Source organism: Lutra lutra, chromosome 11, assembly GCF_902655055.1.
Source record: "Lutra lutra chromosome 11, mLutLut1.2, whole genome shotgun sequence".
Taxonomy (NCBI): domain Eukaryota; kingdom Metazoa; phylum Chordata; class Mammalia; order Carnivora; family Mustelidae; genus Lutra; species Lutra lutra.
This window is the reverse complement of record NC_062288.1, coordinates 59,308,569-59,335,475: the sequence shown is the minus strand read 5'-3', so window position 1 is coordinate 59,335,475 and position 26,907 is coordinate 59,308,569. Positions and strand designations below refer to the sequence as shown.

The 26,907-nt window shown below is 56.1% G+C and overlaps 3 protein-coding genes and 2 long non-coding RNA genes across 10 annotated transcripts; 3 read left to right on the top strand and 2 right to left on the bottom strand.

The window, feature by feature from the left end:
* Positions 1-218: 218 nt before the first annotated feature.
* On the top strand, positions 219-11,314 carry HOXA10 (homeobox A10). Of its 2 annotated transcripts, XR_007121434.1 has the most exons (4): positions 219-1,595; positions 2,798-3,227; positions 10,115-10,204; positions 11,277-11,314. XR_007121434.1 is itself a non-coding variant. In XM_047694554.1 (2 exons), exons 1-2 carry the CDS (start codon positions 629-631, stop codon positions 3,070-3,072), a joined length of 1,242 nt encoding a protein of 413 aa, XP_047550510.1. In that variant the 5' UTR covers positions 219-628; the 3' UTR covers positions 3,073-4,383. The 2 variants fall into 2 exon arrangements, 1 of the variants encoding a protein (XP_047550510.1); XM_047694554.1 differs by lacking the exons at positions 10,115-10,204; positions 11,277-11,314 and having other exon boundaries at positions 2,798-4,383.
* Positions 3,038-5,896, bottom strand: LOC125080633 (uncharacterized). Of its 4 annotated transcripts, XR_007121436.1 has the most exons (3): positions 5,210-5,684; positions 4,502-4,635; positions 3,038-4,139 (listed from the first exon to the last, which is right to left on the bottom strand). It is a non-coding gene; the product is annotated as an uncharacterized LOC125080633 (long non-coding RNA). The 4 variants fall into 4 exon arrangements; XR_007121437.1 differs by lacking the exon at positions 4,502-4,635 and having other exon boundaries at positions 5,215-5,896; XR_007121438.1 differs by lacking the exon at positions 5,210-5,684 and having other exon boundaries at positions 4,388-5,186.
* HOXA9 (homeobox A9) lies at positions 5,900-12,722 on the top strand. Its single transcript, XM_047694557.1, has 2 exons — positions 5,900-10,204; positions 11,277-12,722. The coding sequence occupies exons 1-2, from the start codon at positions 9,628-9,630 to the stop codon at positions 11,513-11,515; spliced, it is 816 nt and encodes a 271-aa protein (XP_047550513.1). The 5' UTR covers positions 5,900-9,627; the 3' UTR covers positions 11,516-12,722.
* Positions 12,723-18,399: 5,677 nt separating this feature from the next.
* Positions 18,400-21,498, top strand: HOXA7 (homeobox A7). The gene is made up of 2 exons (XM_047694139.1): positions 18,400-18,987; positions 19,966-21,498. The coding sequence occupies exons 1-2, from the start codon at positions 18,609-18,611 to the stop codon at positions 20,292-20,294; spliced, it is 708 nt and encodes a 235-aa protein (XP_047550095.1). The 5' UTR covers positions 18,400-18,608; the 3' UTR covers positions 20,295-21,498.
* A 1,110-nt stretch (positions 21,499-22,608) lies between these two features.
* LOC125080387 (uncharacterized) lies at positions 22,609-24,276 on the bottom strand. Of its 2 annotated transcripts, XR_007121355.1 has the most exons (3): positions 24,159-24,276; positions 23,630-23,736; positions 22,609-23,042 (listed from the first exon to the last, which is right to left on the bottom strand). It is a non-coding gene; the product is annotated as an uncharacterized LOC125080387 (long non-coding RNA). The 2 variants fall into 2 exon arrangements; XR_007121354.1 differs by lacking the exon at positions 24,159-24,276 and having other exon boundaries at positions 23,630-24,121.
* Between the last annotated feature and the right edge of the window lie 2,631 nt (positions 24,277-26,907).

Below are 26,907 nucleotides of genomic sequence, written 5' to 3'. Positions count from 1 at the left end.
AATTCTATGTGGGGTGCAAGAAAGAAGTGGCAATAGCCAGCTTCCACTGCGCGCTGGATCTCGGACACTCTAAAAGGTCTTGGTGGCCTTAGGGCCTGGTCTGTCACTTTTGGGAGACAGTTCCAGGTCCCGAGCTGAAAGGGAAAAGCCTGAGTTCCCAGCAGGTCCTCTTAGTGGTTAGAGTGCCCGGGGGGGGGGGGGGGGGGAGTGGCTGATTCTGAAACAAGAATGGGGAGCACCCAAGGCAGGCCGGGGTGCACACCATAAACACCCCACTTGTTAACTGCGCGGGGCCCTAGGGCCCTTCAAACAGACCCCGCAGGAGAGCTCACGTCCGAGCGTGGGCGGGGCTAGCCCAGGGGCCAGGCCCCCCACTAGCCACGTTGGGGCAGCCCCCACAGCTCCTGGCCTTTGGGCCGAGGTATCGGGTGTGCGTCTCCCGGCCCATCAATACAGATTACATATTTATATCAATCGTGGGCTCAGAGGGCGCCCTCGGAGAGCGGCCCCGCGACTACGAAACCAAACTGGGAGTGGTCGCGCGGAAACTCTGGCTCAGGATTGGCTGTGGGCACCCGCCGCGGTGCGGGGGGATTGCTAATCGTATTCAGCATGTTTTGCACAAGAAATGTCAGCCAGAAAGGGCTATCTGCTCCCTTCGCCAAATTATCCCACAACAATGTCATGCTCGGAGAGCCCCGCCGCGAACTCTTTTTTGGTCGACTCGCTCATCAGCTCGGGCAGAGGCGAGGCTGGCGGTGGTGGCAGCGGCGCGGGGGGCGGTGGCGGCGGCGGCTACTACGCCCACGGCGGGGTCTACCTGCCGCCGGCCACCGACCTGCCCTACGGGCTGCAGAGCTGCGGGCTCTTCCCGGCTCTGGGAGGCAAGCGCAATGAGGCGACGTCGCCGGGCGGCGGCGGCGGTAGCGGGGGCCTGGGTCCCGGGGCGCACGGCTACGCGCCCGCGCCTATAGACCTGTGGCTGGACGCGCCCCGGTCGTGCCGGATGGAGCCACCCGAGGGGCCGCCGCCACCGCCACCACCTCCCCAGCAGCAGCCACCGCCTCCGCCGCAACCACCCCAACCCCCGCCGCAGGCCACCTCGTGCTCTTTCGCGCAGAACATCAAAGAGGAGAGCTCCTACTGCCTCTACGACTCGGCGGACAAATGCCCCAAAGGCTCCACCGCCACAGCCGAGCTGGCCCCCTTCCCGCGGGGCCCGCCGCCCGACGGCTGCGCCCTGAGCACCTCCAGCGGGGTGCCAGTGCCGGGCTACTTCCGCCTCTCCCAGGCCTATGGCACGGCCAAGGGTTACGGCAGCAGCGGCGGCGCGCAACAGCTCGGCGCCGGCCCGTTCCCCGCTCAACCCCCCGGGCGCGGCTTCGACCCGCCACCCGCGCTCGCCTCCGGCTCAGCGGATGCAGCCCGGAAAGAGCGAGCCCTCGATTCGCCGCCGCCCCCTACGCGGACTTGCGGCGGCGGCGGCGGGGGCTCACAGGGCGACGAGGAGGCGCACGCGTCGTCCTCGGCCGCAGAGGAGCTCTCCCCAGCCCCTTCCGAGAGCAGCAAAGCCTCGCCCGAGAAGGACTCCCTGGGTAAGCAGGGCGCGCCGAAGGGCCGCAGTCAGGCGGGCAGACAGGCAGACCCAGAGAAGGGAAAGAGCAGAGAGCCAGGAGTCCGCGCAGCGCCGGCCGGCCTTGGCCCAAGCTGCAGGCAGGCTGACCTTGTGAACTTGCTTTTTAATATTTGGGCGTGGGGACGCAGTAAAAATTCATGTCCGGCTTAGCGCCCCACACCAAGACGTCCGCCACTCTGGCCTCAGCTCACCCCCATTGGGGGCGAGGGCATGGACGAGCAGCCCCTCTCTTGAGCTTGCCCTTCTCCGTGGCCCAGAGCACCCTAAGCCGTGGTCTGGGCCCAGCCTGCGAGGCGCGGCCCACGCGGGGGGAGGGGGAGGGAGGAAAGTGGCTCGCCCGCAGATAGCGCGGATGTTTGTAAGGCATCCAAAATAAGCAGCCGCCAGCATCAATAAATAAGCCCATTAACCGGCGAAGTTCGAGTTTACGATCCCCCAAGCTTTTTTCAAAGTTGCTGGAGGGGCGGGAATCCTCCTTGCGGGAAGAAGAAAAGGCAAATCCGGCCCGGTCGCCGGGGCCCTGAGCTTAGAGTCAGAGAGGGGCCATTTCGCTTCCCCTGGAACTCCGAATCGCCCAGACTGCACGTCTCTGACTCCTGGAAAGACGTGACGGATGGCCCTTGACCTCGAATCAGTTTTTCGTCCCTTCCCCATGTCCCAACTATGTCCTTGTTCCTCTCTTCATTGGGCCTTCGGCAATCAGGGTATGGGAATGGGACAGCGCCACGCTGCCCGCCTCCCTTCCAAGTAAGCACCCATGCCCCCAGCCTGGGGGCTGCAGGAAATGCTTGTCTGCCTTGGGGCTGGCGAGAAGCACAGAAAGGCGTTAAGTTCAAGATATACAGCCTGCTCTCCCAGGCCGTTCAGTCTGCGAGCGCCGGATAGCTTTGTGCTAAAACAGGTGTTTGGGAAAAAGTGGAACAAATGTAAACTGGGAGGGTAGATACAGATTGGAGGCCCTCTCCATTTTGCACACACCCTTTGGAGGCACTGCTCTTCCTGAGCAAGCTAAAAGAGGTGTCTGTGTGTGTGTGTGTGCAAAACTCTTTCTGTGTGACTTAGGGCATCCCTCTTATCACAGAGAAGTCCCAGATTCACCCCTGCGCACAGCCTGGCCAGACCCTGATGTAACCTTCCCTTCGTTATTCTTTTAAATGCTAGGCAATTCCAAAGGCGAAAACGCAGCCAACTGGCTCACAGCAAAGAGCGGCAGGAAGAAGCGCTGCCCCTACACCAAGCACCAGACGCTGGAGCTGGAGAAGGAGTTTCTGTTCAACATGTACCTTACTCGAGAGCGGCGCCTAGAGATCAGCCGCAGCGTCCACCTCACGGACAGACAAGTTAAAATCTGGTTTCAGAATCGCAGGATGAAACTGAAGAAAATGAACCGAGAAAACCGGATCCGGGAGCTCACAGCCAATTTTAATTTTTCCTGATGAAGCTCCAGGCAACGCCGATTTTTCCCGCTGCCAGAGAGCCGTTCTCCTCCCTCTGTCTTCGGCCTCTGCCCAGGAACTCGCACCTGTGCCGGAGTCCCACTCCTCCCTCCCACACTCGCCATCTCGCTGGCCGTCACATCTGTGCAGGGCTGGTTTGTTCTGACTTTTTGTTTCTTTGTCTGTTTGCTTGGTGCTGGTTTACTTGTTTTCTGGGGGAAAAAGCCATATCGTGCTGCATTTCTATAGAGAGAAATATTATCCTCAAGTGTTGAGTGGTGACTGGGCTGGTTTGCTGTCTCGGGGTTCCTCTGCTGGAAATGGCTCCTGTCCTCCCGGTGGAGCTGGTTTCCTGCGGGGGCGGGCAAACCTAGCCGGAAGGCCGAGGTCCCATTGAAGGCGCTGAGGTGTCTGGCCTGAGGTCAATGGTGCAAGGAGCCGCCACCGGGCTCTCCTGCCTGGAGTGCTGGGCTGTGTTTAATCAGGGGACATAGGCCCCTGGGTTTCTTTTTTCTTTCTTTCTTTCTTCCTTGGCAAAAAGAAGGGCTTGCAAGCATGGACGTGCAGGCTGGCAAAAGGGCTTGGCTTTGGCTGATTAGAAAATTGAGAGTCATAACGAGTAATCTTTCCTTCCTCTGTAAGATATCCCAGCTTTAAAAGGGAGGGGAAAAAAAGAAAGAATGACCAAGAGAAGGAAACTTCTCTTCCAGTTTGTGTAGGGTCTTGCATTGTGGGACTAAATTATTTCACTTACCTCTGAATTTTCATATCCTTCTGGCTGTAGATAAATAATCTAATATAGTTTTGTTTATGCGTTCAGATTTAGTGGGGGTTTTTTGGTCATTAAATAATTGTTACCACTGGTAACACGACAAGCACACCACAATTCTCCCTATCTTGTGGAGAGTTTTCTTTCTCATTTTCTTTTTTCTTCTTTCTCTTTTATGTTTTCCTTCCTAAAATTCACAGAATCCGAGGAGGGCTGGGCAAGCGGAATAGACTAGAGAAGGGAGACATTGTTTGGGTTTCCTTTATACTGTGAAGTTACATGCATAAAAGGGTCAAACCTGTAGGTGCAGAAAAAGAAAAATTATAAATACAAATCTGTATAAATGTCTATTATTATGAAAAATTGCCAATCTTGTTTTATGCAAATGCATTCTATCGTTATTATAAATGTTAGTTCTAGCTCTATTTACTTCTAATCTTAAATCAGAATAAATTAATATTGTAATGCTGCTGTGCGTGGAAAAAAGACGATGTTTATGTTCTTATAGAAGAATAAAAGCTGTGGAATGAAGCTTTTAAATTTTACCTCTTTTTTTTACTTCTTATCTTCACCTTCCACTTTATCCCGTTCACAACTTTTACAACAGGAGGACTAGCCCGCGCCCCCTGCAATTACTTTAGGCATCTATTTAAATATTACCTAGACGGTCGTAATTTGTCTGGGCCCTATAGCCCTGGTGCCGTAAGGTTTGTCGGCTTTTGTTCAGTTTTATGACTTGCTAGTATATCTGGATTGTGGCTGTCTTGGACCAGTGGTTTCAGTTGAGAGGGGAGCTGCATAGACAGAGGAAGCCAAACAGGATTTCTTTCGGGAGCCCCAGGGAGGCTCGCAGACGCCGGTTGTTTTGCGGGTCCCCTGGTCTTAGATGACCCCCAGCCTAGGAATCCGGGGAGCAGGCTGGGCCCAGAGCGCGTCACTAGCGTCCGCGGCAGCGGTTAGGTAGACTGCTGCGGGCTGCAAGCCCCCCTCCCCCAGCACGGCCTCCCCCACCTGGTCGCCCTCCGCGGGGCCACGCGTTTCCTGCTCGCGGGAGGTGGGGGGGAGGGCGACGGCAGGGGGAGGGGGCGCGGGAGCCCGGCTGGCTGGCTGGCTGAGAGGGAGAGAGGGGGAGAGCGAGTCGCAGGGAGCGAGCGCCGGAGGCCGAGACCAGACTGGGAGCCGGGCTCGGGGCCGTCCCTGGCGCTTTCGAGTCACTCAGGGTCGCCGCCGCTTGGCGCCGGCTCGCCGAGAAGCGGGATCTGGGAAATCAGCACGCACACTGCTCGTTCTCCTTTCTTCTAGCTTTTCCCTCTCCTTCCATTTTCCTCTCTCTCCTTTACCTTCTTTCCCTCTCTCTCCCAGGTTTACCTTACCGGGGGCCGGTGGCTTCTCCCGCCGCGATGCCTTAGCGGCAGCGCGGGACACACAGTGGCAGCGCGGGCGCAGGTTGGCAAGGGGCCGGGCCGGGCGCGATCGCAGGGTTCTCCCTTGGCTGCGGCGGTGGCGGCGGCGGTGGCGGCGGCGGCGGCGGCGGCGGCGGGCGAGGCAGCCCCGCGCTGGCAGCACGAGAACTGGTCGGTGATTTAGGTAGTTTCCTGTTGTTGGGATCCACCTTTCTCTCGACAGCACGACACTGCCTTCATTACTTCAGTTGAAATCGTCTCCAGGTACCTGTGCGCGCGGGGGCCGGACCGGGCGGGGCATCCGGGCCCTGGTAGTGCCAGGCCTGCGGTGGCAACCTCGGCTTTTCCCGCGCAGGAGCCTCGTCCCTGCCTCCTTCTCAGCGCTTTGCCAAGCTGTTGGCCGCAATCCCCATCCCCACCTGGCCTCGAGCAGGTATGATCAGGTTAGCTGCTCCTCGGCGGACGCCAGGGGCGTGGTAGGAATTCTGGGCCCTGAGCCATTCAAGGTCAGGGGCACACGCTCCCATTCTGGGCCTTCCCCGACTCCAGGCCATTCTCCTGCAAGGCTGGGACACAACCAGCCCTAATCCAGGGTAGAAGATCAGGAAAGATCCCCTTGAGAGACTCAGACTAAACCAGGAGGGACAGGCTGGAAAGGGGCTGGGATACTGGCCTTGTCACTTACCCTTCTCTCTGTAAGCCGCCCTCTGCTCCCAGGAGTCGCCTTTGACTCTTTGCTTCCTTCTTTTCTTCCCTCCGTTCTTCCTCTTTCTTCTTTTTCTTTATCCTTACCTTTACTTCTTCCTTCCTTCTTTCTTTCCTTCCGTTCATTTGTCTTTCATCTTGGGTCTCTCTGTGCCCAGTTTTTTATCTCCACTTCCTGTCCTCCCATCTCTTCCTCCCAGAGGGACCCAGGGCTGGCTTGGGAGAGTGTGGGACGGGGGTCTTATTTATTTATTTATTTATTTATTTATTTATTTATTTATTTAATTTATTTATTTTCTGCGTGCTCAAGTTGTGGTCGGAATCTGCCAAGGAAGGGCTCGCGTGGGACAGCTGTCGGGGGCTGTGGATCTGGGCCTGGTGTGCCGCTGCAGAGACAAGGCCTCGGTTATGATCACGACCGGATGGCGGCGGCCTTGCGTTCTTACTCCGCGGGTCGGCAGCCACAGTTTATGAGATCCGATTAGGGGGCATTCGCGCCGTTTTTGTGTGCCCACACAGAGGGCAAGGAGGCCTTTGCTGGCCTCACTGGGCACCTGAGGCTGGGACCTCGGCTGAAGCCCAGCCAGGCTCTATAGAGCCTGGCCACGCAGGGAATCCCGCCTGGAAGCTTCCTCCGCTTTCCTCCGGCCTGCCGGTCCCAACTCTGGCTTTAACCGCGCGGCAGGGGAACAGCGTTAGGGCAAAGAACGGTTGCTTGTTTGCCCGTAGCCTCTATCAGGTTCAGAGTCTGTTAGAAATGGCATCCTTGTGCCGATGGGTACTGGAGAAAGGGACTCTTCCAGCTCCAGTCTGTTTCAAATATAATAGGGGAAAGGAATCTTAAATTCCACAACCATTGTATTACAAACTTGAGCCCTCATTCCAAGTTGTAGTCCACCATTGGAAGCCAGATGAACCATTCTTGCTACCAAACTGAAAACAACTTTCATCCCTCCCTGCCTCCCAAACACACACACACACACACACGCACACACGCACACGCAGAGCCTTCAGACTCATGCCCACCAAGCTGGGCTTCCCTTCCCAGCTCTGTCTTCGGCCCTGGAACTGTTTCCATCGCTCTGCCTGCTGTCCTGTTATCTGAAAGGCCAGCACACGGCTCTCCCCTAAACTCCTCTGTGCCATTTTCCAGACAGAGATTTGGATTTATTTTGGAGGCCAAGGTTTTAGAACTCTCAGGCAGAAAGAGGCAGTTTTTGTAATTACATCTATTTATTTTTTTTAATATACACACACAGTCCCTTTCATTTCCAAAATAAAATCTGACTCAAAAGCTTGACTCCTTTCTCCCCAAATCTTTGGGCAGAAGAGGGGTCCAATTAGGTTTTTCTTATTTTTCTCCCCTCTTGGGCACCAGTAAGGCCTGCTTAACATTCAGGGCCTGCTAATTATGTGGTGACTGTCCTATTCTAGGGGGCTAAGGTTATTTAAACAGCCTTTTCATTAAAAAAAAATACTAATACTAATTCAAGGCTTCTCTGATCAAAAAAGTTGAATTGCAAATAGGCCAGTCCAGCCCGTTCTCAGACAATTACAATGAGGAGCGAGGTCTCCTCCTGAGTTAGTACTTCTTAATGAAAATCTCAGAGGCACCGCGAACTGCCCAATATTTGGGACACGCCGGGATGCGATGGGGGTGGGTATAAGGCAGAGGAAATTACTGGGAAAAGAAAATATTATGGGGGAGGAGGCTAAGGCCACCAGGACCAGCCACTTCGTCGGGAGTTCACTGTGTCGGCCCCTTCCCTCTTCCGGAGAGAGCAGATAAAGGGGAACCCGGCTGGTCTCCGCCAGGCTTCGCAGCCTCGCTCTCGGGGAGAGCCCGGCATTTGAGGGTCCCCGTCCGGGATAGGGATGTATCAGGGTTTGGGGGAGGATTACTGGAACTGCTGGGTAGGATGAAGCCAGAAAAAGAGATGGAAGCGCCCTCGTCGCCCGCCCTCGCCGCCAGGGGAGTGGGCTAATGAGAAACACACTCTTGCAGACACAGTGTTCACACGTGAATTTAATTACCCCGTTTTTAGGAGTCGCTGCTTTCCGTTCGGATTTGGGGTGGGTTTTTTCTTCCAACTAACAGAGGCCGCGAGGCCTTTTCATTTAATGCAGAAAGACTCAAAAAGGGGTAAGAAATACCTTCCCCCATGTGGCCAAGCCAAGGAATGGGATTAAAGTCAAAGCCCCGTGCCCTGTGCCCCTCCCCGTTTTAATTTCTAGCCCTGGACTTGAGCGGCGGTCGCCTAGCTTTGGGCCTTGTAACCTTGTTGAGCCGTCCGGCCTGGTGAAAACCGAGGTGGGGCCCGGGGCGGTGGCCGTTAAGAAAGGAAGGAAGGAGCCCTGAAGAACTCATACTGGGCCCCCGAGGCCAGCGGCTCTTGCGCGGGTCTCCGAGCTCCTGGAGCCGCGCGATCTCTTCGGCGGGGCTGTCTTCTCGCGAGCCGATCTCGCCTTCCACGGAGGCCGCCTCGTGTTTTTTTCGCAGCTCGGGTTGGGGGAGTGCGACAAAGCTCGCAGAGCTCAGCGTGAGGGCCTCCGAGGTCGGGGCACGGTGCTGGGTGGCCAGCTGCGTTCGCCTGGGTGTCGTAATTCCTAGCTGAGGCCCGTAGGGCTGTAGGGCTGGGAGGGGGGCGTGTGCGCGGGGTCGGAACCGAACCCCCAGCACAACCAGGCCCTCAAGCCCTTCGGCTCAGGGACAGCCGGCTGCTCCTCGGTGGGGCGCTTGCTGGAGGTTCAGCGGCGACGCTGGGAGCTAGCTTCCCGGGCGCCCTGGGATCCAAAGGGGGCAGATCTCGGGCCCCACAATAGGCGGTGCCCTCTGGGAATCCTGTCCGTGCCCAGCGCGCTCGGGCAGGGGCGGGTGGTGCTCCCTTTGGGACGGATGCTGCGTTGAATTTGACTTTTCACGGCCGGCCCGGGGTAAACTCTCATCTCCGGGGATGGCAGGAATTATTTACAGGGAGCTCGCCAACCCAACACAACAGTCTAATTTAACCTTTCCAAGTCCTCGTAAATTTTTACAGCCGGGAACCACGGCGAAGCAAACGAATCTGTTGGTCGTTCCCGACTTCCCACCAGCCTGTGTGGCTTCTGAAACAATAACTCCTTATGAAATATCATAAATATAGATTTAAATACAGTAGAGCGAGAATGCGATTTGGCTGCTTTTTTATGGCTTCAATTATTGTCTAATTTTATGTGAGGGGCTCCACCGGCCGCACTCGCACGCGGGACCCGCGCCTCGCTGATGGCGTGATTAATTGTGATATAAAATAGTCCGCTTAAGAAGTGTGTGTCTGGTGGCGGCGGTGGGAGGGGAGGGAGTACAGAGGCAAGGCCAGATTTGATCTTTTAATCTTCGTTGGCCACAATTAAAACAAACCCGATCGTGGAGCGCCGCGATCCCTTTGCATAAAAACATATGGCTTTTGCTATAAAAATTATGACTGCAAAACACCGGGCCATTAATAGCGTGCGGAGTGATTTACGCGTTATTGTTCTGCCGGGCGGGCACGTGACGCGCGCGGCCAATGGGGGCGCAGGCGCCGGCAACTTATTAGGTGACTGTACTTCCCCCCCCTGGTGCCACCAAGTTGTTACATGAAATCTGCAGTTTCATAATTTCCGCGGGTCGGGCCGACCGGCCAGGCACGGGGCACAGCGATGGCCACCACCGGGGCCCTGGGCAACTACTACGTGGACTCGTTCCTGCTGGGCGCCGAGGCCGCGGACGAGCTGGGCGCGAGCCGCTACGCGCCGGCGGCCCTGGGTCAGCCTCCCCGGCAGGCCACCGCGCTGGCGGAACACCCCGACTTCAGCCCGTGCAGCTTCCAGTCCAAGGCGGCGGTGTTCGGCGCCTCATGGAACCCGGTGCACGCGGCGGGCGCCAATGCGGTGCCCGCCGCGGTGTATCACCACCATCACCACCCTTACGTGCACCCCCAGGCGCCCGTGGCGGCGGCGGCCCCGGACGGCAGGTACATGCGCTCCTGGCTGGAGCCCACGCCCGGCGCGCTCTCCTTCGCGGGCTTGCCCTCCAGCCGGCCTTATGGCATTAAACCTGAACCACTGTCCGCCAGAAGGGGTGACTGTCCCACGCTTGACACTCACACTTTGTCCCTGACTGACTATGCTTGTGGTTCTCCTCCAGTTGATAGAGAAAAACAGCCCAGTGAAGGCGCCTTCTCCGAAAACAATGCTGAGAATGAGAGCGGCGGAGACAAGCCCCCCATCGATCCCAGTAAGTGTCTCCTCCCTTCAGACCGGCCGCCGCCTCCACGCCGGCCACCAGGATCTGCCAGCCCTTCAGCTTTCTCTTGAGCCTGCTTCGCCTGCGCTGCGAGCCTCTTGAGCAGGGGCCGGGAACCAGAAGTTGCTGTTTAGGATGCCTCGGATGGGGCCCCAATTCCAGAGAGCAGTGACAAGCTGGCTGCCGGGTTCAGGGGGAGGGGAGGCGGCTGCAGCCAGGAGAGAGGGGGCGGGGCGGGCGCTGCCGGCCAAGCCAAGACCAGCCGCCTCTCTCCCTGGCTGTCCGGTACCAGGACAGCAGTACTTTGGGCCGTTCTTCGAAAGCAGCTCGGCAGAGAGAATCTTTTGTGCGGCTAGACTGTCCTGGAGCCTGGAGCGGCGGCAGCAACTGCAGCCTAGACATTGAAGAAAACAGCCGATCCCCTCCACTTCTTGCCTTCAGCCAGTGGCGGCGTGTGTCCTGCCCAAGATGAGGCTGTAGGCGACCGGGCCACCGCGGTCCCCATGCCAGATTATTCACATAAACTGGAGAACTGATCAACATCCTTGGGGCGCCTAGGGGCGCCATGCCGGCTACCCGGCTCTGACGGCCATCCAGAGAGTCAAAGAAGGAAAGGGGAAAGTAGAAGGAAAGGTGGGGAAGGGAGGATACAGAGAGAGAGTGTGTGTTAGTGTGGGGGAGAAGAGAATATTAACGTTACAGGAACACAGGGCAGCGTGCTGTCCCCCTGCCTGGCAAGACGAGGATCTATTTCTAAATTTCCATCCTTGTACAGTGTACAGAGAGTGGAAAGAAGGAGAGGAAAAGGACAGGAGGACAGAGGAGAGAGGAGGGTCTCGTAAGGGAGGGGGAAGCCGAGATTTTACTGCGTGCAATTGTAAGTGACCGTTCCTCCGTCTGTCTGCCACGATTCCATTGTGTACGGGTTCTTCAGCCTTTCCCTCACCGATTCAGCAGCGTCCCGCACTTTGGCCGAAGACCCTAGGAGGTTCCCCAGCCCCCAGTGGAGGGGGGACGTAGGTTCTTCTCCTCTTTCTAAATCCCCTGTCTGTCTCCTTCGCAGGCAACCCGGCAGCCAACTGGCTCCACGCGCGCTCCACGAGGAAGAAGCGCTGCCCCTACACCAAGCATCAAACCCTGGAGCTGGAGAAGGAGTTTCTGTTCAACATGTACCTCACCAGGGACCGCAGGTACGAGGTGGCCCGGCTGCTCAACCTCACCGAGCGGCAGGTCAAGATCTGGTTCCAGAACCGCAGGATGAAAATGAAGAAAATCAACAAGGACCGGGCAAAAGACGAGTGATTCAGCTGAGTTCATTTAGAAAAGAGAGAGCGATCCAGGGAGAAAGAGAAAGGACTGCCCGATCCCTCTCCCGCCCCTATTCAACCCCAGCGTCCAACACCCCGACCATCCCGCACAAAGCGGCTCTAAACTCCAGGCCTCATCTCCCCCTCGCAAGCTGGGCTAAGGCTGGCTTCCCCCCGCCCCCCAGCCTGCTGCTTTGATGGAGGAGGTATTGTAAGCTTTCCATTTTCTATAAGACAGAAACAAACAAACAAACAAACAAACAAAAAAGGGTGGGGGGGGGACATTTTCGCTGATGCCTGTGTGTGCTAGCTTGTATATATTAAAAAAAATCTACCTGTTCCTGACTTCAAAGAAACAACAACAACAACAAAAAAATACTACCTTTTTATAATGCACAACTGTTGATGGCGGGCTGTATAGTTTTTAGTCTGTGTAGTTAATTTAATTTGCTCTTTGTGCGGCAGAGCAATCTGCCCAGATACTTGAACACTGTGTTTTATTGTAGTAATTATGTTTTGTGACTCAAACTTCTGTGCTGGGTGACGCACCCGTTGTGATTGTGAGCGCTTAGAATTCAATTTCAACTCAGGTTGTTGCTAGGGGAGAAAAATAGTTGCGTAGAGTATAGCTCTGTATGGAACATGTCTTCTGTATGACTAGGCTGTTCACCTTGGATTGTAAACGAGCTGTAAGGATTTCTCAGTGAAATAAAATTTTAAAAGAAAGAAAGTGTTCTCCAGGATGCATAAATTCATGGTTTCCTCCTCTTTGGAAATGTGGACATTTTCTTCTCTACCCGTTCTATAGACCTGTCTTGTTCATTGTATATATAATCCATAAATTAAAGAAAAAAGTAATCAGACAAGCTTGAATATTGTTTTTGCACCGGATGAACATTGAGGAAATTCGGAGCTATACATATGTGCAGAAGGTTACTACCTATGGTTTACATTTAATTTTAATCGGGGGAAAAATGAATGCTTATTGTAATGGAGTTAATTTTATTGATAATAAATTATACACTATGAAACCGCCACTGGGCTACTGTAGATTTGTACCCTTGATGAATCTGGGGTTTCCATCCGGCTGGACATACACTGTATATTTTGCAATAGTTACCTCAAGGCCTACTGACCAAATGTTGTGTTGAGATGATATTTAACTTTTTGGCAAATAAAATATATTGATTCTTTTCTATTTATTGCGGGTCAGCTCTTTGCACCTTTTTCTCTGGGATAGGGGAGCGTGGGTAGTGTCTCTGGGTGGGGGCCGGGCCTGTGGGGAGGAGGCAGAATCTCGATTTTGCGTTTCACCGCCGGCGGGCTCTCGGATCGGGAACCTGCCGCAGCCAGCCGCGCTCCCACTCCCGCCGGCTGCCTGGCGGCGCTAGCAACGGAGCCAGGCTGGGCAACGAGGGGCGGCGAGGCCTAGCTCCCGGCTTTGACCTGTCCCATTTGCGGGGAGGCCGAGAGGCCTTCGAGGAGCCGCGCTGGGGTCTCGGGTCCCGTTGGCCAGTAGCAGCGAAAGGCCACCCTTTCATCTTGGCGCCCAGAGATATTTCCCGAAGCCGGGTCCTCTGAGATCCCCGAGGCCTTCCCCTGGCATGGGGCGGGGAGTGTGAGGGCAGGAGCGACGGGGAGTTGAAGGACCAGCCTCCCGAGGAGTCTCCAAGGAGGGAAACGAGCCCTGCTGCCCCGACGCGGCCGCCAGGAAGGACATCTGGGGACTCTCAGGGACTGAAGTCTTGCGCCCTCGCACCTCAGCGTCCTGTCAGGACCCAGGAGATTCTGGGTTCTGTACCGCACTCCCCTCCTGAGCACCCCTCCTGGCAGAGGCAGGGCCTAGGCAGCCGGCGAGCTGGAAGCGCCATAAAAGCAAATGAGGGCTGTTGCCGTTTATGGGGTGTAAAGGGCTGCGGGGGGAACGGCCACAACTTCGGAGGCCCAAGCGCCTTATAGATGTGGCCAGAGGGTTCAGCCTAATCTCCCCCCTTTTCTTTTCTCGCTCGCCACGCCCTCCCCCCACCACCCCGAGACTGCTGGAAAGTTATCTGAGTTCGGATGCCTAAAGGGGGAACCAGGACGCCCGGGGATGGGTCTTTCCCTTACCCCCACCCCCACCCCGCCGTCAGGTTGGGACGCCCTCTGTTGTTGCAGACAGAAGGAACTTCAAAGAATGGGCAGTAAGGGTGTGCCATAAAGGCCGGGTCTGCGAACTGTCTGGAATTCGGCCCTTAATGAGTTTACAACTGTCCAGCCCCAATTAAGATTTTCCACCAAAGCCCTTTCATTTGTTTGCTCTGTCTGCACCGATAAAGCGGCTGCGGAAACAACTCTTTTATGGGCACTGCGCTCTCGGCAGCGTAGATTCCGAGCTCCACGCACACCCCCCCAGGGACGCGGCTCTGGCCCAGCTTTGGGAGTGGGGCGCGGGGCCCGCCCGGGCGGCTGACGAAGTTCAGGCCGGGGAGCGGGGGCCGCAGTGCAGAGATTCGGCCAGCAGATGGCAGTATGGCTCCACGCAAGTGGCGCCCGGGCCGCCATCTCCCGCAGCCGCAACCCTGGGAAGTTCCTAAGATGTCGACTTGACGCTAGCCTTTCTCGAATGGGAGCCCCAGATTTGAATGAACTGCGGTCGTATATTTTCTTTGCTGGTCAGGCCGGGCCGGAAACCTCGCTGGGAAACAAGCAAGCGGTGGTGCTCGCCCGACCTGCACCGCTCCCACCCCCTTTCCTCTCCCGGGTTCCGGAGGCCTAGCGCTGCGTGGCTGCAGCCGTCCGGCGGCTGCGGGGCTGTAGCTCCAGGCGCGGGCGTGACTCTAGGGTCACCGTTCCCAGGCCGGGACAAGCCTTGGGGCAGCGCGACGCTCGGAGAACTCGGCTGACCAGCGGACAAACAAGGACTAAGGCCTACAGCCCCGGGACTTGGTGAACCCCCGGAGGGGGTGCAGAGGGCGCCTACGTTGGTCAAGGGTCCTGCGGCAGGCGGGGGAGGGGGTGCTCCCTAATGCTGCGCCCCGGTACGAGGCCCGGTGAGCCAGCACCCGCAGAGGAGCCAGGACCCCAGGACCCGGCCGCCTCGAATAAGCGGCAATAAAACGAGGTGGTGGAAAATCGGGGGCAAAGGCATTCTTGGTGACTTTCTGGTGTGGGTTTGGCGGCTGAATTGCCCGGGATGGGGAAATCCCTGGGAGCTCACCAGGGGCTGCTTTGATTGTTCTAAAATAAATACACCGTTTAAAATAATTATGATAACATCCTAGCTCCAGGACGGGAATTCACGTCGTGAACGCTTCCCTTGCTTTCTCTCGCCACCGAATTTCCTTGGCAGTGGAGCTGCTCAGGCTGCTCTGGTTTCCCGTGTTCAGGAGGCCAGGAGGAGGGAGGGGACCCCAATCTAGGCCCAGCCTATCCTGGACCCTGAGCCGGGAACACGCCCCGTAACCTTCCAGGAGGCCGCCACGAGTGCGGGTGCGAGGATCAACCCCTGGTGCAGAATGGTTTCAGAGGGAAAACGCAAAGCAAACAGAACCTATGGAAGCACCCCAGAGCCCTGTGAACACGCCATGCGGTGTATTTATTTGGGTTGTAATAGTCTCTGCCAAGCCCACAAAATGTTTACAACCTGCGTCTCCATGTTGTAAACGCTGTAAAACTGGGGACTGGATTTTGGTTGACAGATCTCCTGAGTGTTTTCCCCTCTTGCTCTCTCTCTCTCTTCCTCCCTCCCTCCCTTTCCTCCCTCTTTCTCCGTTTATATACACAGGTTGGTATCTCAGACACACGTCTTCATTATATATCCCTATATAACACAATATTTCACAGCGTCTGATTGTAAGGGTTTTAGAGCTTCCCCTAGAGCCGCCCTGGTCATGCATCCAAGCTGCAGATAAAAAGCTCAATTTATGTAACTATGAGTAAATGGCGAAGGAGCAGATCGGTGGCGGCCGCTTCTCTCCACCGATTTCGGAGGCTTCAGGTAGGTGCCGGCCGGCTGGGATCTCAGAGGCCTCACGGACTGCCACGCCGGGCCTCCCTTGCCCTTGGCCGGCCGATGGCTGGGGAGGTGGTTCTCCTGACTCGGCTGCCTTGGAAGCGCTTCCCCATTAGCTGCGCAGACAACCCCCGCCCCGCCTTAGCCCCAGCTCCTTTGCACTCGTCGGGCACGGATGTGTCCCCGTGACGCGCCCGGGGACCGCTCAGTGACTGAAGAACCCTGCGCAGCCCGCGCGAGGGGCGCGGCTGGAAACGTTTAGAGAAGCAAATCGCCAGTGGCCAGACTGGAAACAGGCTCCCTTCGCTTTCCCAGGGCTGGGCTTGTATTCTTATCTGGGTTTAAATATTGAGCGTAACAAGAAGCAAGGGAAACACATTGTGCTTGGTAGGTAGGAATCCCGCTCCGGGAGAGCAGTGCGAAAAATGTCTTTATGTAAAGACAGCTTGGCTGGTTAGAAACCCGCCCGCACGTGCCTGCTCCAGGCTGATCATCAATGAGCATTTCTATGAATATTATCACATACAACCCAGTGCATTTGTGTCTTTTCAGCCAAATAGGTAGGAAACCAATGGCTCGAGAACACGCGATTAAGGAGGCCTTACTGAAAGCTTGGCTCTGTCTGGCCTTTTCGTTTTAAAACCCCACTACGAAGGCAGGAGGAAACACAGAAGCCCAGAAACGATCGAAAGGATGCGGCACCCGCGGGACTCGGCCCAGTTGTCTGACTTGGGCCTAGAAAGGCTGAGGCCTTGCCGGCAGTATCCAGACTCTTTGGCCCAAGCGAAGGGGCAGCGCGCCCCGCTAGAACCGTTTGGACCTGCACCGGACAAAACCCAAGCAGGGATGAGCCTGTGGCTTGGGGTCCCAGCCGCAGTGTTCCTTCCAGCGCTCCCGGAACCCTGTCTCCCACTTGGTCTGGGACATCTCACTTCGGGGCAGGTTTTACTTAAAACGCCATCGCTGTCGGCCACTCCAGCCGCCGGAGTCTAGACAGACGGCGGCGGCGGCGGCGGGGCTGTGTCTTTCTCTTTGCATCTTGCTCTGTGTCACCCGGGGAACAATTTATTGGTCTAAAGCTGTCTAATTCCGCCTCTTTGATCTCCTGGCTTTCTTGCTTGCTTCGTCTTCCTTTAACTTCTTTAGGTTTTTATTTCCTGCCCGAAAGCGATGCTATTTGGAATATTTAATTTTCTTCCCTACCCGTGTTACAGCCTCCATTCCCCAACTGAGACATGCTATCATCTTGATCCTCCATAAAGAGCATCCCAGGTTATTGCCCCCCCGCCTACAGCCCCTGTGTCCCCAGGGGATACCAGCAGGCGCCCACCTGCCCGGAAAGCCCCCCATCTCTCCACCCACGCCCATGGGCAGTCCACTAGGCAGGAACTGGGGCTCCGTTGCATCAGGGTCTGAACCCTCTCGCTGCCTTTTGTGCTCCTGGGACCCCCTGAGAGGGTGCAGTGAACAGGGGGCGGCCTGGACTTTCTGAAAGTGATGGGAAGTGCTTTGTACACAAGGAACCAAACTCTATAATTTAGAGGAGAATTTCCGGGGCAATTCCATTGTGAGGTCGGGGTTTATGGTGTGTAATCGAGCTGAGCAGTAAAAGGCATACTGACCTGGCGGATGGGCTTCCAGCGAGGCCTGAGCAGTTTATGAGGCCTTTAGGGGAAGGGTTCTCCCCACCACACTCCAACAAGCGGTGGGCGGCATGGGCTCCGGCTGGTCCAACCCTACACAGGGGTTGGAGGCTTGCAAAGGTAAGCTCCAGGCGCTGGGGGCCTGAATGGGAAGGAGGGAAATTATTGTGTGTTCTGCTCTCTGTGAGCCAGTCTTAGAAATGTGAAGCCGCCAGAACTGGGTGGTCTTACTAGAGGGGGTCCCCCCTATTTGTTTTGGGGGCCTCTAAAAAGAAATGGAGATTCATAGTGGGCTGAAGCCGCCAGGAACCTGGGGCTTCTCTCAAACTGCCTCTACCATATGTAGTGCTTGCTCCTAAGCACTCAAGACCATGAGGAGCTGACAGAGGCCCATGGGTGGCCCCGGTAAAGGCTTCCAGAAAAGTCCCGGCACTAGGGGTACCTGGAAGGGTGTAGGGCCTGAGGTTCCTCCAGCCTTGGAGGAAAGAGACTTGGTTCCCCTTGAGTGAGGGGAAACCAGAGGTTGCCGGGAGGACAAAAGAGTGTCCAGCTATTTCTTAGGCTGCCAGAGGCCAGCCAGGTGCCCAGGAGCGAATGCACAGAGCCTGCCAGGACAGCGGTGTCCAGGAGGCAGGAGGGGAACCCCACGTTAATAAATCTGTTGGCAAATGAGGCTCATTAATAGATAAATATTTCACTGCTTCCTTTAAGGCGGATAAACAGTGTGCCTCCGATTAAGGAAAGGAAGCTGGGAGACGTTGACTTTATTCGAACCACATGGTTCCAGTTTGCGGTGGCGTTCTCGCTGCAGCTGGAAGTGATGCTGCGCCGGCCCCATCTGGATCATAGTCCAACTGGGCCTATTGCCCAGTGGACGTGGCGGAGGGTGGGGAGTGCGGGGGGTACAAGCGGGCAAAGAACCGATTTGCCCGAAGCTGAGACTTGCCCATGGACTGCCGTGGGTCTGGCGGGTGCGCAGAGTGTAGAGACCCTCCCTAGGCTGGATTAGTAGACAGGACAGGGGTCGGGAGGCCTGCAGGCTTGGTCCAGAGTTCAGTAATAGGCTAAAGGAGGCTGTGCCCGGCCGCCCCGCGCAGCCTCTGCAGGCCAGGCGTCCACGCTGCGGTGAACTGAGCGCTCGCGCGGAGCCTCAGAGTCCTTTTCCCGCGGGACGCGCCAGGCCAGCCCGGCGCAGGCAGATTCGTTGGCCACATATTTGAGCCTCTTCCCCTTCCATTCTAGGCTGCCGCGGGCCCCGCGGAGCAAGACCACCTGTGAGGGCTGCTGAGATTGGCGGAGGCGGTCATGTGGGCGGTCACGTGCTGCGGCGAGCTCCGTCCAAAAGAAAATGGGGTTTGGTGTAAATCTGGGGGTGTAATGTTATCATATATCACGCTACCTCGTAAAACCGACACTGAAAGCTGCCGGACAACAAATCACAGGTCAAAATTATGAGTTCTTCGTATTATGTGAATGCGCTTTTTAGCAAATATACGGCGGGGGCTTCTCTGTTCCAAAATGCCGAGCCGACTTCTTGCTCCTTTGCGCCCAACTCGCAGAGAAGCGGCTACGGGGCGGGCGCCGGCGCCTTCGCTTCCACCGTACCGGGCTTGTACAATGTCAACAGCCCCCTCTATCAGAGCCCCTTCGCGTCCGGGTACGGCCTGGGTGCCGACGCCTACGGCAACCTGCCCTGCGCCTCCTACGACCAAAACATCCCCGGGCTCTGCGGTGACCTCGCCAAAGGCGCTTGCGACAAGGCGGACGAAGGCGCGCTGCACGGCCCGGCCGAAGCCAATTTCCGCATCTACCCCTGGATGCGGTCTTCAGGTAGGCGAGGCAGCTAGGCTGGCCGGGTGGGTGGGCGAGCGGGCGGACGGGCAGCGGGGAGCGCCCGGCTGGGGAGCGCGGAGCGCGGAGAGAGGCGACTGCGAGCCGACGGCCCCGTGACTCCTGGCGGCGCTGCTTTTCTGGTTTTAATTAGAGTCAAGGCGCCATAGCGTGGAGAGCCCGTAGCATTGTATGTAAATGAGGCTCATAAAACTTTTTATGACCCAATTAATGGGTTCGATCCTCGTAAATTTATTTAACTCCATTTGCCTTGGAATTTTAACATTTTGTTCGCTATTCTGTCTTTCTCCCTCTTTCTCTCTCCCTTTCTTCTCTCCCTCCCTCCTCCTTTTCCTTTCGGCCTGGCTTTTCTTTTTCAAAAGCAGGAAGAGCCAAACCCTTCATCAGGGCCCCTCTTACGCCCCTGTGCCAGGGGCCAGTTAAAGGAGGGGTGGGGAACAAGAGCGGGGACAGGGGGTCGGAGTGCCCAAGGAAGGTCCCGCTATGGGGGCGCGGTCCTCTAGGGAGGAAAGGCGCCCCTGGAGTGCGGACCGCCCGAGGGTCACCCACTTGCCTAGCAAGGGGCGGAGGAAGCGACCCAGCTCGCCTTTGAATGGTAAAAGCGCAGCGTCTCCCACTTGCCCACACTCTATATTTACAATTTCCCTTTGTCAGGGGGAAGCAGGACATTGTGGAAGCCTAGCCGGCTGGAAAGGACGGTTGTAAAGTTGGGATTCTGCGCCTTTCCTCCTCACAGAGCTGCCTGCGCGTCTGGCACCGCAGTTGGGGTCTTCCGCTAACACTGCCGCTCCTCCCCCAGCTCCTTTCGGGAGGCGCGGGTGGAGGGGGGACGCGCGCCCGGGTCAGCGCTGGGAGAAAGGTGCGGGCTCTGGGACGGCGGCCTGGCTAATGCACTGTCCTGTCTGCGTCTCTGTTGGTTTATCTGTCCATGTGTCCATGTGTCCTGTCTGCTCCCAGGGCCCGACAGGAAGCGGGGCCGCCAGACCTATACGCGCTACCAGACGCTGGAGCTGGAGAAGGAGTTCCACTTCAACCGCTACCTGACGCGGCGCCGCCGCATCGAGATCGCCCACGCGCTCTGCCTCACCGAGCGCCAGATCAAGATCTGGTTCCAGAACCGCCGCATGAAATGGAAGAAAGAGCATAAGGATGAGGGTCCGGCCACCGCAGCCCCAGAGGGCGCCGTGCCCGCCGCCGCCGCCGCCACCGCCGCCGCTGCCGCCACCGACAAGGCAGACGATGAGGACGAAGACGAAGAAGATGAAGACGAAGAGGAGGAGGAATAAGGGGCCAAGTCGGGGCCCGGGCTGCACCAGACAGTCGGGAAAAGCGTCTTTAGAGACTCATTGATTTTATTTACAAAAGTGGAAAAAATAAAAAGAAAACGTAAAAAAAACAAAAAACAAAAACAGTCCCCAACCTGCACCCATCTGCCCCACAACCCACTCCAGCTCCCATCTTTTCTGGTCTGAGCAGCCGCCTAGACTGGGTCCCCTTGGGGCTCTCTCTGCCCCCAAGGATCCCCAGCAGACACCCTCCCTAACCCCAGTCCGACCAGCTCTGCGCTGGCACGGCTAAAATACTACCTAGCACAGGCCTCGGCCAGAGGCACCCCAAACTACCTATGGGCCCATCCCCAGTAGGCCTCCACTCCCAGGAAGCCCAGACATGTCCCAACACTGGCAGACACTCAGCACCTCCCCCATACCGGAAAGGACCTGATTCTCTCAGTACTACCTACTCTCCCAAACTACCTATTTTGTGCTCACTGGCTCGCCTGCTACCTAGTCCCGGCCCCTTCCTCCGCCAGGCCCCTCCTGCTTCTGCCTGGCAGTCTTTGGGGTCCCTGAGGCTGCGTGGAGAAGGGCTGGGGTCCGGGGACCAGGGTATTGGCTTCTATTTAAATTGAAAGATAATATATTTATTCCAAAGCATTCTAAGTGCTGCAACCTAGGATCCCCCCTTCTCTGGCCTGGGCACCCCAAGTTCAGGCCCATTACCCCCACTTCTGAAGGGGAGCATTCCCAAGCTAGCCGCAGATCTCTGGGTTAGCTTCTGCTTAGTAGGACTACAGAGATGCTCCCAGCCTTCCTGCACCTTCCCTGGTCCCTGTGTCCTACTGTCCAGCCATGTTGAATATGTACACCCTGACTTTTCCTACAATAGAAAATATTGTATATTTGAACAAGATTTTTTTTTTTGTCATTTATATAGTCTTGGAGGTCATTTGTAAGGCAATGTCTTGACTTGGGAAGGATGTGTTAATGGGGTGACTTTGTAGCATGGTGTGTTGTCTTGAGCTAACTTTATAGCTGGTGGGGAGGGCTGATGGCCCTCCCAATGCCCTTCATCTCTTGTGTTGTCCTGCGTCCCCCTTGTCCCTGTAGGCTCTAGCTTGGGGTTCCAGGAATGGGCAGGCACACTTCCTGTCTTGCCCAGCTAACCATGTTTTATGTAACAGAAAAATAAAGATGCTTGGTGACAAAAAAATGTGGACTGCTTTATACAGGGTGCGGAGGGGTGGGCGGGGGGAGCTGGGAAAGAGAGGTAAGCCTGGCTGGGGTTAGCCTAGCCAGGGTTTGCTATGTCTGGAAGCCCACAGGGGTTTGGGGGAAGCAAAACTGGAAGGACAAATAGGGCCCAAGTGTTGAGTGTCCATATATTGGTGTAAATGTGTGTCAAGTCCCTTTTTGTTTGGATTCTAAAGTGTGGATTTGTATAGGTATGTGTGTACCTCTTTTTTAATATGTGTATTTTATGTATGTGTGTATTACTGCACAAGTCAGTGATTTTATGTAATTCTGTGTCCAAAATTGAGTGCATGTGTTTCTGGTGTAAATAGATGCACTCATTTGTGCCCATAATTGGGTGTGTGCATTTCTGTGTGTCCATGATTGCATATGTGCATTTCTCAGGACATTTTCATCTTGGTTTTGTGTGTGTGTGTGTGCGCGCGCGCCCGCAAAACATCTTCCAGATCTCTTGAAAACGGAATCTTCAATGGATACATTATATTCCATGAATCTCCCTTAAAAAACAAAACAAAACAAAAACCCCCCAAAACAAAACACCTCCACAAATTCCATGAGCGAATCCAAAATCCACCCTTCCCTCTAAGGCTGTGGGGTGGGCTTGGAAAGGGGTATTACCCTTGCCAGTGATCCCGAATTTTCCATGAGTCCTGAAAACGGCCCCATGCTAGGAGGGGGGATTCAGGGCCTCTGACGCAGCCCCCCTCCCACCCGCATTCAGGCAAAGCGAGGGCCTCCGTGCGCAGCACTGCAGCTGAAGGGTATGGGAAGGGCAGGGGTCCGCACACGCGGGCTGCCGAGCCTCGGCGGGGGTGTCCTGGTGCGGGGAAGGTGGAGGGTCTGGGTAGGGGCGAGGGACGATAGCGACAGCGCAGAGTAGTCTGAGCTCTGCAGGCGAAGACCTCGACTCCCGTCTCCTGCCTTGGTTGGGCCCGCTTCCTATTGCTCTTTTAATAAAACCTGGCCCAACTGGGTTTGTAAAACCTTGCGGCCCCAAGTCCGGGCGGCCTCGGTGGTAAGATGGCGCCGGTGTAAGAGCTGCCTCCTCTTAGTGATGGGGAAAGGGTCATAAATCCGTTGTTGTTTATGAAAATTTACAACTTTGCAATACAACTTTATGAGTTGTTCGGCCCTTCCATTGGCCGCTGTCGGTCATGTGGATGGGAACCGTGAACATGAACTTTTTTATAATTTCCCTTGCGAGAATAGAGCCGCATTCTTTTGCTCCGCTCCGTCCTGCCTGCTTCGGAGCTCTGCCTTCCAGCCGGGCTTGGCTGCGCTTTGTCCGGCGATGGCGAGCGAGACGAGGCCCTGTCCCGGCCCGGCCCGGCCGCTCCCGCTGGAGGTGGGGCGCGTCCAGGTCCCGGCGCCGCCGCAGCCGCTTTGCAACTCGCAACCTGGCTAATTTCCTGCGTCCTCTGGCACCAGGAAGGAGGACGATTCGTCTCCCCGGCTGCCCAAGCGACAGCTGTCAGAGGGGTAGGAGCTTCTGGGAGCCGCCATCTGAAGGTGAGACATGTGGGGAGACAGGAGCAAAGGTGGTGAGATGGCAGCCGGCACTGGCTGCGGTGGGAGAGGGCACCCAGGGCGGCTTTGAAGACCCTCGCCCACACTCACCGTTCACACTTGCCCCCTCCATCGCGCGCGCGCGCGCGCACACACACACACACACACACACACACACACACACTCCCTTTCTCTCTCCTCTCCCTGGTTCACCATGGCAGTAAATGCCAGCCTTCCTTCCGTGGCACAGCGTCCTGGCATGGGGCGGGAGCACTGTGGTCTCCCTCTCCTCTTCCCCAGCGACCTTGCCTAGCCCCCAAAAGAAGTGGCCCTGCACTCGGCGTTCCCTACCAGCCTCTCTGGATTGGATTTTTTTTTTTTTTTTTAATTCATGACCGAGTTGGCTCGACTGAATTCCCCAACAACTGGAGACAGCTCCCGATCTGGGGAGGTGGGAAGAGGTGAGGGCAAAGTGAATTAATTAATTGACATGCGTTTTACTGGTATCAACACAACACCTTCTGTTCCAAGGGAATCGGTTTCTGGAGAGAAAGAATGAGGAAAAAAAGCAAACAAAAACTTACTAATTCAGCCAGGTTCCTCTGCTGATTGTCTGCTTGCCTTCACGAGGTTTTCCGATGACAGGGGTGTCTGAAGCGCGGGGAGAGGGACTACGTGCGTGGGTGGAACTCTGTGTTGGAGGAGAGGATGGGGTTAATTGGCTGGGTGTTGCTTGGCGGGAAGTTTCGGTGCAGAGAACGTAGTGGTGTTATTGAGTGTGGCAGGGGCCGCAGCTAAGGTTGAAGGAAGGACGCAAACCCAGTCTGGGCGATAGGGGGACCCCCCACCCACCTCGGCGCAGCCGCCTGGCGACCGCAAGCCCCACTTTCCGCGAGCGGGAAGAGGGACAGTGGACCCGCCGGGGAGGAGGCACGGAGGATGCCGTGGGCGTTGGCCTTCTCTGGCGCGGTGGCACAGATCGCAGGTTGGCCTGGGTGCCCCTCGGCCAGATTTGCCCCAGGAGCTTTCCGGGACTGCGACCAGAAACCATCCAGAGGCTCTGGGCTCGAGTTCTTTTTGTTTGTTTTGTGGCTTCGGTTGTTGTTTTCTCACCTTAAGAGAGTACCTTGGTATGCATTAGAAAATTCAGAAGGGGCTGTGGACGTTTGGGACGGCCCCGCGCGCTGTGGGTGCGCTCGGGGCGGATAAAGCGGCGCATTTGCGTCGCAGGGCCGCGGGCTGCCTGACTGCAGCTGCCGAGGGCAGATTATTTATTGCGACCGCGCCGGGCGCTCGCTGCTGCCACGCTGTGGCCGTCGCCGGGACCGACGCCAGCCGCAGCCCCGCGTCGTGCAGCCTGGCGCGACTGCTGCGCGGGCCCCTCGGAGATTCCCAAGCAGGCCGAGGAGAGGGGGGCAAGGGAGGACTCGGGGGGCGGCCTCCCAGGGCCTGTCGGGAACCTCCCCCGCCTTGGCCACCTCTGAAAAGAGCTGGACGCCCGACTAGACTCGGGTCCTCCCCCACCCCCAGCGCCGTGGAGACTGGTTGCACAGGCGGCCTGGCACGTCATGGCTGCTTCTGTCCAAACTGCGCGTCCCAAGGCGCCCCCCGGGGCGCACGCTGGTGCGGGGAAGGCGCCCGCTTCGGGATTTTGAAATCGGAGAGACCACTCCTGGTCCTGAGGCCTGCAGGCCTGGCTGGCCCTGAGGAGGACTGACTATGGCAAGAAAGGCGGGCTTTGGCGTCAGGCGAGGGCCTGTGACAGGCAGAGGCCGCACCTGTGCGCTCTGGGCTCTGTCCTGGGCTACAGATCCAGGTGGCCCGGGTGGCCCTCAAGGTCCCCCCCCACACACACGGGCAGGCCGCCCCCCAGGCTGGCGGAGGTCGAGTGGGCAGCCCAGGGAAAGGGCAGACTGTGGGGCCCTGCACGCCATCCAGTCCCCTTTGAAGAGCAGCTGAAAGGTAAGTGGACTTTCTCTGTGGCTTTGACCTAGAAGAGAGAGTCCTAGTAGCCATTCTCACTATCCCAGGAGAGGCTCCCTCCAGCGTCTGGGGCTCCTATTCTTGTCTGAGTGTGTCTATGTCTCTCGCTCGCTCTGTTTCTCTCTCTCTCTCTCTCTATATATATATATAGGCACCTAATGCTGGTTGGAAAAATAAATTAGGTCATCGCCAACATAAGATGTACCAGCCTTGGCTAACATGTAGAAATTTCTGTTTATTTTTTTCTATCTCAGTGCCTGTAGAAGCTAGAAATATAATGTTTTTTGGCTCTTAGCTGAGAAATCAAATTCTGTCATTGTCTGGGGTAATTATTAGATCAAAAATCCAAGTCAAACTATAACAAATAATAACCGTGGTATATGGAATAAACTGCCATCAGTCCCAATACTGTGTGAGACCTGGAGGTATGACACAGAAATTATAAATGTAAGCATTTATCAACATCTCCAAACAGTTATTTTTGTCTTGAACAACAATCATTTGTTTGAAATCACTGTCATCTAATGGTCTTGTTTAAGAAACAATAACTCAAACATGATTTTCTTTGAACATAGCTTTTAAAAAATAGTTCCCTTTAGAATTTTAAACTTGAGTTCTTATTTTCAGCTATCCTGTCCATTCTCTGAGGAAATTCCAGGGAAATGTTACATTCTATCCTCTCCTGCCAGGCCCTTCTTTATATATATATATGCAAAGGGGAAACTTCCCTAGCTTGGATTGGTTGGGGCACAGGCAGAAGGCTTCTGGGTCCAGCCCCCATCGGTGGGCAGAAGCCATTTTCAGGGGTGCTCGCTAGGTTCTGTGGAAGCCACCAGTAACCCAGTCCTTTCCCAATTTTCTCCCTTTGAGGGAAGTGAGGGCAGGGGTAAAAATCAAAAAGCAGGGAAGAGATTAAGGAAGTCGTTGGCAGATTCCTAGGAGGGCATTGCTACCCGCCCCCCCAAGTCCTGAACCTCATGAGCCTGCATTCACCAGAGTTTTACAGATCTTACAAACATCCTCTGGAAATTCAACCAAATTGTATAAATAGTCTTTCTTCAGCCTCCACAGAATTGAGGATTTTAAAGCTAATTTTAAGGGTTTTACCACCCCAACAAATACAGTTGTAAAAATGCCATTGGAAAGATATCACATTTTACAAAATGAGATTGATCAATGTGCTGTAAAAGTCAACTATCTCGAAGGCACACCTATCAAGCAAGGGAAAGCAACCCAGGACAAGCTTTTCACGTCCTGTCTGGGGAAGGCCAGGCCTGGGACCACGGTAAAAAGCAATGCAGGCGGTTCCTGGAGCCGTTGAAACAGCTATTCCCGGTATTAGAGCAACTGCATGCGGCAGGCCCCCAACAGTCCCAGGAAAGGCATGGGAAAGGGTACACTCCAGCAAAGTGCGGGCTGTGGGGAGGCCCCCGAACCAAGCACATCAGTGATCTCACAGCCTTGGGACATCCCAGGTGCCCTCTATGCCTGGCTGGGCAGGGACCTTGGACCGCTGTGCCTCTGAAATGAGGACAGAGATTCCACATCTGGATCTGTCTCAGCTCTGAGCAGTCCAGGTGTCGGGAGGGAGAGTCCCAAGTGCTGGGAGAGGGGAGCAGGTCCCATGGCTGGCTTCGGAGCTCCGTCTCAAGGTCACTCCTCTGTAGGTCCCTTTCTTGTTGAAACCAGTGGTTTCTGGCCTCTCAGTTCCTGGGTTCAAAGATGGGACCCGGAGGCACAGCTTGTGGGGTGCTTTGAGGCCACGCAATCGCTGGCCATTGGAGGGGAGCCCGTTGGAACTCAAAGGAGACATGTTGTCTGTGGGAGGATGGGGCCAGTGGGGAAAGACGTTTGGCCCATCCTGGTCAGCTCGAGGTGA